This window comes from Charadrius vociferus, unplaced genomic scaffold (genome assembly GCF_000708025.1).
Source record: "Charadrius vociferus isolate BGI_N301 unplaced genomic scaffold, ASM70802v2 scaffold526, whole genome shotgun sequence".
Lineage (NCBI taxonomy): Eukaryota > Metazoa > Chordata > Aves > Charadriiformes > Charadriidae > Charadrius > Charadrius vociferus.
This window is the reverse complement of record NW_009648966.1, coordinates 447,068-456,520: the sequence shown is the minus strand read 5'-3', so window position 1 is coordinate 456,520 and position 9,453 is coordinate 447,068. Positions and strand designations below refer to the sequence as shown.

Here is a 9,453-nt window from a genome sequence, read left to right as displayed (position 1 = left end):
TTTGTAAAACAGGTAAAGGGGCATAGTTATGTACGTGCACAGGCAGTAGAATGAAAATACAAAGTGAAAAATAAGTAATGGATGATGGAAGAACTTGTGTGGCGGTGGGGGAGAAGGGCTGGACGGGGAAGGACAGCAGCAACGAGAGATCCTTGGCATCAGCCTCTGGTTATTGGGTTGCAGGGGATGTTGCGTTTGTGTGGCAGTGGATGTCTTCCAAGGCCCATTATTGGAGGTGAATGAGCAAATCTTGGCTGTGGCAGCTGGTAGAGAGCAAGGACTGAAGTATCCTTTTCCCAGAGCCTTCTGCCCTACAGCCACACTTTGCCAAAGCGGATATTTTTGTGCGATGGGTATCACAAGTATGTTTTTTTAACAGTACATTGTTTTCAGCAGTTATAATGACCTCGATGGTGGAGTCAATGCATTCCTCCTTCCATCACCAGAATTTCTGTTGCTTGGTGGCATGTGTAAGCCACAGCCAGGTGCTAGAGTATGTTTTTGCTTTTTGAGAAAGATAAATGTTGATGTTTTCCTGAAACTATTAATATTACAACTCATCAGAAGATAATACTGTTTTGTGAAAACATTTCACCTTTTGAAACTGGAAGAAAAACATTCAGATGTTTAAAGCAGCAGTCCTGTCTTATTTTCTCTTTGCCCAGTTGTAAATATTTCCCAGCATAAGGCTTGTGGAAGCCAGTATGAAATAACATTTTTAGGCTTGAATACATTGCGAGGTGAGCAGTCAGTTCTTTCAAGTACTTATAGGAGTATGCAGAGAAAAAATGCGAAAAGAATTAAAGGTGACTGCTAGCTCAGATGTGTACGTAGATAGAAATAATAAGCCATGGCCTCAAACTATTCACACAATTCTTTTTAAAGCTTTTGTAATTTGAGTTGCCCTCACAAGCATTGACAAAAAGAACACTTTATTCCAGCTATATATAAGAGCAACCGGAGCTTTGGATTTGGTGTATGAGAAGGGTTGGTTTGTAATACAAATTCCCAGCACTGCTACATCTGGTGTCTGGATATTAGCAGCATAGACTCCACATTAAAAGTACACCCAGTCTTGTATCTGTTGTCCTCTGGATTTTATTTTTTTTAATTAATTCAACTAGCTCTAAAGTCTTTAAAATATTAAATCATTTGGAAGTTCTTGTTTTGCAAATGCATTGCCTGGAAAGCGGTTTTATCTTTGATGGTCTGTTCTGTCAGCATTTCAGTGAGTTGTGCTCTTGGCTACAGGACTGTTTGCGTGAGGTGTTATGAGGTATTTGGCTCTTTTTGTGATGGTAGAGGTTGTGTCCTGAACAGCTAGAATTTTCCATTCTAAATTTCTTGGTCACTGGGGTTTGTATCTTGGCTGAAAAGAAATGTGGCTTTAGTTGAAACTTGGTGTATAAGCTGACTGCAACAGGAACTTTGTCATCCCTTTAACTGTTAGTTTCAGTCCATTAATGTACGGGGTTCGTATTGCATAGTACAACACTGGTGACACATCATTGCAGAACAGTGTCAGATTTTGTTTCCCCCTTTAGGTAGTGTTTTTGCTGTTTTAGGAGCTACTTTTAAAATTGCTTATTTTTCCATTTTTCTATCTAGAATTATCTCAATTCTGCATTGTATTCCTCAAATCTTTCTTGTATCTGAAGTTTCGATTAGACTGGTTTTGATCTGCTCGGGTTTAGAGAGGAGAACAGGCACTTAAGAGTGAAAATAAAGAAATTATAATAAAAAGCTAGTATGGATACCACCCTTCTGAACAACTGGTGACTGATTTGGGCAAGCAGTAGTCCCAGGTAACAGATGCCATTCATATCATCGCTCACGTTTGCACAGTGCTGCAGGTAGCATGTGCGTTTGCTGGAAGAGGATGCCAGATGATTGCAGAACAGACAGAAAGACCCACTGTGGTGGGTCACCGTGCTTGTGAAAAAGGAAAATATTCTTGGGTGAAGCTTCTCCACACAAGCTTCTTCCATGAGCATTTCAACAGAGGTAGGCTTGGAAGCTAGCACAGAAGAAACAAATAGACAATCAGCCTACAGCTGAGGAAACATCTGGTAGGCTTAGATGCAGTTGTCCTGTCTTGTCTGATTTGGCGCTGTACCTGTATACTCCTGTGGAAGGTGGGTTTATGCTGGTAAGGACTGTAGGCTAGAGGAGTCGGGGTGTAGACCCACACTCTTCTTCCAAAAGACAGGGAGAACTTACGGTAGAGGAGTAGTCAGCTGGGGGATGGTCTCTATATTGGATATCTGCAGACACTGTGGTGGTGTTCAGTGAGGGTGTAGATGTGCAGATCTTGGCAGGGCGAGCTGTGGTACTGCCCCCTTTTGCTAATTCAGGAAGAAACCCAAGGCGGTCATCTCCTGGCACAGCAAATGGGACAGGTGTCCAAGGAAATGTGACAATTGTGACTTGGATGGCCTTAATGCAGCGTAACCACCTCCTAGGCTGGGGCTTCAAGGACAAGTGCTACATGTGCTGCAGGTAGGAGGAATCGCTGGCCTCAATGGCAAGCAGTGGTAGTCACCACCCCACATAATGAGACATACGTTTCTTTCCTGGGAAATGTGCCAAATAAATGGAGACCATTGCCATGTTCATGTTACAATGGTTTCTTTTTGTAGAACTACAGTTTTCAGGTCACTGGCTCAAAACTGCAGGAACCAGCAGTTTTAGTGTCTCTAACACATGGAAAATACTTCCTTCCAATGGAGCCATGACTAATACTTTGTGTGCCCTGTGCATCATGGAACTCTCTCTTTATAAAAGGAGGCAAGTTAAAGATCACTTTTTGAAACTGAAGGCTTTGTCTAGAATCCAAGAATGTTAGAACGGTATTGGAACCTTTCCCGTTGCTTTCCATGGCACATAAAAGCTTTGTTTGAAAGACCACCTAAAATAAGATTGCAGAACATCTTGTGTACAGATTTACTGCTTTGTGATCTCCAGAGAGTTACAGAATAAAATAAAATTAAAAGATGGCTTAAAATTTATCTAGAACACAAAACCTGAAGCACAAGAGTACGGAGAAATGGGTGAGTTTGCTTCAGGGATGAGGACAACACTGAATGTATTCTCTGTTCTGGGTGAGTGTCCTTGTCCTAGAGCTGTATTCAGCTTTTTTAATAGCTTTTGAAAAATTCAGGTAACCAGAATTTCCCAGAATATTGTAAATCAGGCCAGTCATACCAGGTCTCATCTAGTGGATGTGGAATAGTTGCAATTCCTATAGTATTTTCTAAATGATGCAGACTGCAGGAAAAGCTGACACATTCCTTACTGGGGAGGGTGAGGATTTGGCCTAGGACTGCTTGCTTTTTAACAGTAGGTGTGGGAACAACAGCCTTCACGCAATAGATCATTTATTTGTCCCTCTGGCTTTAAGGTCTGTAAATATGAGTTCTACAGATGTTGAAGCCAGTGCAGGAAATGTCCCGTTTCTCTCTCTTTAATTCTGTTGCAGAATTGCAGAAGGTGTTAATTTTACTCATAATGTAACTTTTTTTCAGGTGCAGATTCACTCTACAGAAATAGTTTCAGTCTCAGCGATGAAAAGCTTAACTCTCCAACTGCATCTACTCCGAGCTTGCCATCTCCATCAGTAGCTCCATGTAAAGGTAAATTTAATTTTGAACTATTGGCATTTCTTCCTAATTCTCAGCTCTGTAGGCTTCTTTCTGTCAGCCCGGATTCACATGCATGCATTGACCCCCCCCCCCCTTTTTTTTTTTTTTAAATGATAACAAAACTAAGAATTGCTGTTAAGCACACTATGGATTCAAGTATTACTGTCTTGATTATAAACAGCAATAGCACACTGCATCCACGCTTCCTCGCAGGTGACCTGGCAACTGTTTTTATTTTAAAACACCAAGCTAAAGAAAATTACATTTTTTTTGGTTGATGAGGAATCATGATACTACTTGGAGAATACTTCACTTAGAAGAAAAACAAGTTAATTCTTAGCTTAAGCAACTAAATAGCTTAATAGTCCCATCTACATATGGAAATATTTAACCTGAATGCAGGAGTGCAGCAGGTGACCCTCCAAAACTGTACACTGCCATTCATGTTAACACAGTTACTGGGATCCATATAAACCTTGCACTGCTGATACAGGTATGTGCTCGTAATTCCTTCTTCCTTTGTACCTACACTGTTTCAGAGTGGCTCTGTTTGCAGCTGATCTAACTCTACAGGAGCTTGTTTCATTCAGGTTATCTTAGATTAACTCTGGAGTAGGCATGTCAATAAATGAACAGACATACATACGTACCACATGGTGCTTTCATTACAACTGGTCTTCTCAGATGTATGCTCAAGAGCTTTTCATACTTTTATGTCTTTTCCACATTGACCAGTCACAAAAAAAAGTAGAATTCCTTTTTTTTTCTCATTAGCGTGTTACTAGGGAGAAATTATGAATAAAAGTTAATAAGAAGTAGCAAAAAAAAAAAAAGTTCAGTTAAACTGGCAGGAAATACTTGGCAAGGAATTACACTAAAGGTCAAGATGCTTTTCCTGAAGAGAGGACAAAAAGACAGAAATAGAGTTGGAACCGGCTAGGAATAGACCACAGAAATGAGATAAGGAAGCCACTCGCAGTAAAACTACATTGAATGGAACTAGTGGTGTTCTCAGGAGTGGGGATTTAGGTGGATGTTTAGATCCAAATTTATAGTGTATGGACCAAGATCAAGGAATCTGACATCACATCAAACCAGTGATACTGACACGATTTAAGAGGCTTAGATCTGGGTCGAACTGGGAGCTGTGTAAGGTTTGATTAGGGCCATGAATGCAATATCTGAATACATGCAATAAGGAGGACGCCACACTAGCAAGGACATGGATTAGTTGACATACAGCTTTTTGTCTTCACTTCAGCCTCTATTTTTTAAGGAAACTTAACTAGAGGATTGCTTTGCTTCTGACAAATGGAAAACTATAAAAACTAGAATTTGCATTCAGTTTCCCCTGTTTTCTAAGAATGCATTTGGACATTGCAACAACTCTATTGCACTTTCCTGAAAATAATCCACAGCATGTTTGATACCACTGAAGATTATTTGGGGGATTGTGTGGTTCCAGTGTTTCTTTTGGCCAGAGAAACATGTCACATCTAAGCAGTATTGACTGTTTCTTATTTTACAGCAAAGCTTGGAGACACGAAAGAACTGGAAGACTTCATTGCTGATCTTGACAGAACACTAGCAAGTAAGTAGATTTTTATTAGTAGGCTGCATCTCACTTGGTACTGTCAAAGAGTGATGAAAGCTAACGTGTGGGGGGAGGGGGAAGGGAATCACAGAATGGTCGGGGTTGGAAGGGAACTCTGGAGATCCTCTAGTCAACTCCCCCTCCCAGAGCATGGTCACCTACAGCAGGTTGCACAGGATGGCGTCCAGGTGGGTTTTGAATATCTCCAGAGAAGGAGACTCCACCACCTCTCTGGGCAGCCTGTGCCACTGCTCTGCCACCCTCAAAGTAAAGAAGTTTTTCCTTATGTTGAGGTAGAATTTCCCATGTTCCAGATTGTGCCCATTGCCCCTTGTCCTGTCCCCAGGCACCACTGAAAAGAGTCTGGCCCCATCCTCTTGACACCCGCCCTTTAGATATTTATAAGTGTAGATAAGATCCCCTGTCAATCTTCTCCAGACTAAAAAGACCCAGGTCTCTCAGCCTTTCCTCATAAGAGAGGTGCTTCATTCCCTTGTTCATCTTCGTTGCCCTTTGCTGTACCCTGTCCAGCAGTTCCCTGTCCTTCTTGAACTGGGGAACCCAGAACTGGACGCAGTACTCCAGATGTGGCCTCACCAGGGCAGAGTAGAGGGGGAGGATGATGTCCCTCGACCTGCTGGCCACGCTCTTTTTAATGCACCCCAGGAGACCAGGAAGGGTAGTATAATTTTATATAAAGTGGCTTCATTTTAGTTTGCTAGTCCTGTAGATCATTATGTGGCTAAGAAGTTAAAATAGACTAAATTCTGCTCTTTCCCGGAATGTTCAGGGCATGCAGTTTAGCTTGTGTGACAAAGGCTGTACTCCAGTGTACCCCTGTCCCCACCTCTGAGGCAGCTGCAGTTCACCCCTCCTTGACAGCGTATAGATCAAGTAAACATCACTTTCTTAAATACTCAAAACTCAGCTAAATAAGGGTAGGTAACTTGAGGACTATCCGTAGGGAAGGAAACCTTTTTATTCTAGAGTTTGCTTTCTGAAAGAATTAAGGAGCAGATATCTGCATCTATAGACTTAGATTATCTGTCAAAATCCTTTTTGTGCTTGTCTTTACCAGGAATGCAATTTAGGTCACTTGTTCTGTCACTATCTAGAAATTCCATTTTCCACTTACAGTACTAGATTCTTCATTATGATTTTTAAAGAAAAACAACAAAAAACCCGCCCTTCTATTTCCAACCCTGTACTCTGCCTATTCTTTCTGCGCCTTCCTGTGTTGTTACGGACATGATACTTTTTTTTTTTTGGTATGGAACCAGACTATATAGAGCCCAAAACAACAAATTGTAGGACTAGACCTAAATAGCATCATGAACAAACCCTCCCTAATAAACCATGAACTGAGAGTTTCTTGTATTCATTAGGTATTTTCCCTTCCCTGTCATTCTTGAAGCCTTGGCCATCTGCCTTGGACTTAACTCAAGACAGCTGCCCTTACGAGCTTCCCACTTCCCTGTCATCTTTCTTGTATCTTAATCCTGGTTTCACTTCTCTTACTTAAAATATATTTCTAGTTTCCTGACTTCTGTCATGGATGTACGCATGAGCTAACTCCATCTTTACCACTGAAACCTAATTGATCGCTCATCTGAAAAACTTTTGAGTTTTTGAAGGTTTGTGTGGAACAAGGAAACCCCAAAACAGCAAATATTTACATTGCTGTATTGTGCACAGCCATGTCACAGCTAACTCCTATAGTATATAGGTTTCATTGTCCTCTCGCAAGGCATGTTGAAGGTGAGGGCAGGGATTGCCACCTGCTGTAGTAGGTTTTGGGGGTTTTTTGGTGTGGTTTCTTCTTTTTTTTTTTTTATCCCAATTAAGCAAATCTCTAGTGATTTCAGCAGTCTCATTTATACAGTGCCACTTGTCTCACGGTGGTACACACACGACAGAAAGTCGGAGGAAAAAAACCAACTGCTGTCTGATATTTATCATCGTGGTTTTGAGGAGTTGTATTTATATGCTTGAGGTTACACAGAACTTTGTACACATGCTGTTTCAGGCCTAATGCACTCATTAGAACAGTAATTGCCTTAAAATTTTACACAAAAATTGGCTTAAGTTAACGTGGCTCTCATGTTAACTTAAAAAAGGCCTAATTTTGGCCTGTCAGGCAGTCTGGCAGGCTGGGGGTAGATAGGGTGACTGGTGTGTCAACAACATGCAATCTTATTTAATATAGAACTTAATGATCTTTCTTGTTTCCTGTTTCCAGGTATGTGAAATGAATCCTTGGCGTTGTGCTTGCCTGTGAATGTCATCTGAAGGATAAGTGACATCAATGACTGAGAGCTGCTGCCCTTGTCTGATAACTTTGCTACCCCAGATAGTCACCTTCTGAACGTAACCTTTGTAAAGTCCTACAAGTATTTAACTGGCAACATCAGTTTTGTTACTTTGCAGCAGATGCAATAAGATGACTTCAGTGTTACAGCTGTATTTTGCTTTAAAATATAGCCTGAATTTTAATTTAAAGTTGCTTTTATGAAAATATATTTGTAATTTTATATAGTTGAGAACTTTTAATGCTTTTTGCCATTATAATATATTTTTGTATGCAAATAAACCCTGAACTGGAATCCAGATGTCTGAAACTTTCATACGAACATGCAAACTCTGAAACATAAGTACAAATTAAGCTCTTATTGAAAACATCAAGCTTTAAAATATCTGATAAGGGTGTATTTCCTGTTAGGCAAAATGTGTTATCCTTGTTTCTTGTGGAACTTCATGTTTTTTCTTTTCAAAACGCTTAAATAAGAGAATTTTGTACTATGTAAAGTTAAAACAATCAGGAAAATAATAAAATTAATTGGTCAAACTGTTACTCCAGATTTGCTTTGATACAAATGGAATGACACCGAGTTTGCATAGATTTGAGCAATAACACCTATTTCAAACCCTACGTAAAAGCTAGCTTTAAAATGACATACCATTCTATGCGAAGTACTAGTTGGGAGGTCAGATTTGAGCAATAACACCTATTTCAAAACCTATGTAAAAGCTAGCTTTAAAATGATTAGGCCCAGGAGTTTAAAGGTACGGAGATCCTGTAGGACCAAGAAAATACTTCAGTGTCTGGATGTTTCTGATAGCAAACCCTTGAGTCCAAAGCAGTCTGCCGCTCTTAAAAAGACTTGCTGGCCATTGGTGTTAGGCTGAAAGAGTGGAAGGTGAACCTGTATTTTCACAAGGAACCTGATTCTTTCCATGTGCATTAGGCACCGGAGATGTCATTATGTGAGCTCTCCTCCAGCTGCTGCAGGCATTACACTCGGCTCTGCTGTCTGAGCTGCTTATGCGATTCCTCTCTAATCCGTTCGGACCAAGTGAGCTGGGCTTGTTTAAACTCCAGGTCTTATTTTGACCAAAGCAGGCTAGTGAGCAACCGCACAAGTGGTTTGGATATTGTGCCTCCTTGGTCTCTTATCTTTGCTGACTATGTCTGTGCCCATGGCACAGCAACCAGCCAGTTGCTTACAGACCTTAAAGGATGGATTTGGACCTATCTTCTGCAGCTAGGGGAAAGTCTACCATGTATTTGCTAATGGGAACACCATGGGGATGATGCGAATCCATGTCCTTGCTTTGGATTTTTTAAAAATTGACCAAAGCATTTGGATCTTGTTAAACATCATATTTTTTTCTAGTTTGATTCATTGCTAAGAAAATTAAATTCTGGACCAGGTACATCTTAATCAGTCTGAAATGATCTTGAGGTTGGGGTTTTTTCCTTCTTTTAGGCAGAAGGGCAATGTAAGATGGTATTTTTCTGAAGAGGAAAAACTCCTTCCAGCGTTTCCCACTCCATGTTGAGGTGGTTAATTGTCCCTTAGAACAGGAATGGAGCTGATTTAGGAGGGTGAACTGTAAGGTCTGTGAAAGAAGGTGGAACAGTTCAAGTTTGAGATACTGATGAGCTTCTGCGTGCTCTGAGACCATCTCAGAGGCTCCTGCACAGCAGGAAACCCATTTTGAGCAGCAAGGTGGGCTTGCTCTGGCAAAGCCGGAGCACTGTGGAAATTCACTGCTACTACATGATAAACACACAGGGGCAAATCCTCCTTTTGGGTGCCTCTGTGAAACTGAGAAGGGAGCACAGCCCTTCTCCCTGGTCCCAGGTGCAAAGGGATGTGTCGCTGTGCCAAGGCAGGGTGGGGGATTCCCTTGTGTCCTGGTTTGAGTGACACAGCA

At 41.1% G+C, this 9,453-nt stretch overlaps 1 protein-coding gene across 1 annotated transcript; it reads left to right on the top strand.

Annotated features, from left to right (window-relative positions):
- The first annotated feature begins 3,046 nt into the window (after positions 1–3,046).
- Positions 3,047–7,836, top strand: RGCC (regulator of cell cycle). Its single transcript, XM_009887709.1, has 4 exons — positions 3,047–3,050; positions 3,525–3,632; positions 5,170–5,232; positions 7,475–7,836. The coding sequence occupies exons 1-4, from the start codon at positions 3,047–3,049 to the stop codon at positions 7,480–7,482; spliced, it is 183 nt and encodes a 60-aa protein (XP_009886011.1). The 3' UTR covers positions 7,483–7,836.
- The last annotated feature ends 1,617 nt before the right edge of the window (positions 7,837–9,453 follow it).

Coding starts and splice junctions, on each gene's coding strand:
- RGCC (XM_009887709.1), top strand. Junction 3,633..5,169: donor ATCAGTAGCTCCATGTAAAG/GTAAATTTAATT, acceptor CTTATTTTACAG/CAAAGCTTGGAGACACGAAA.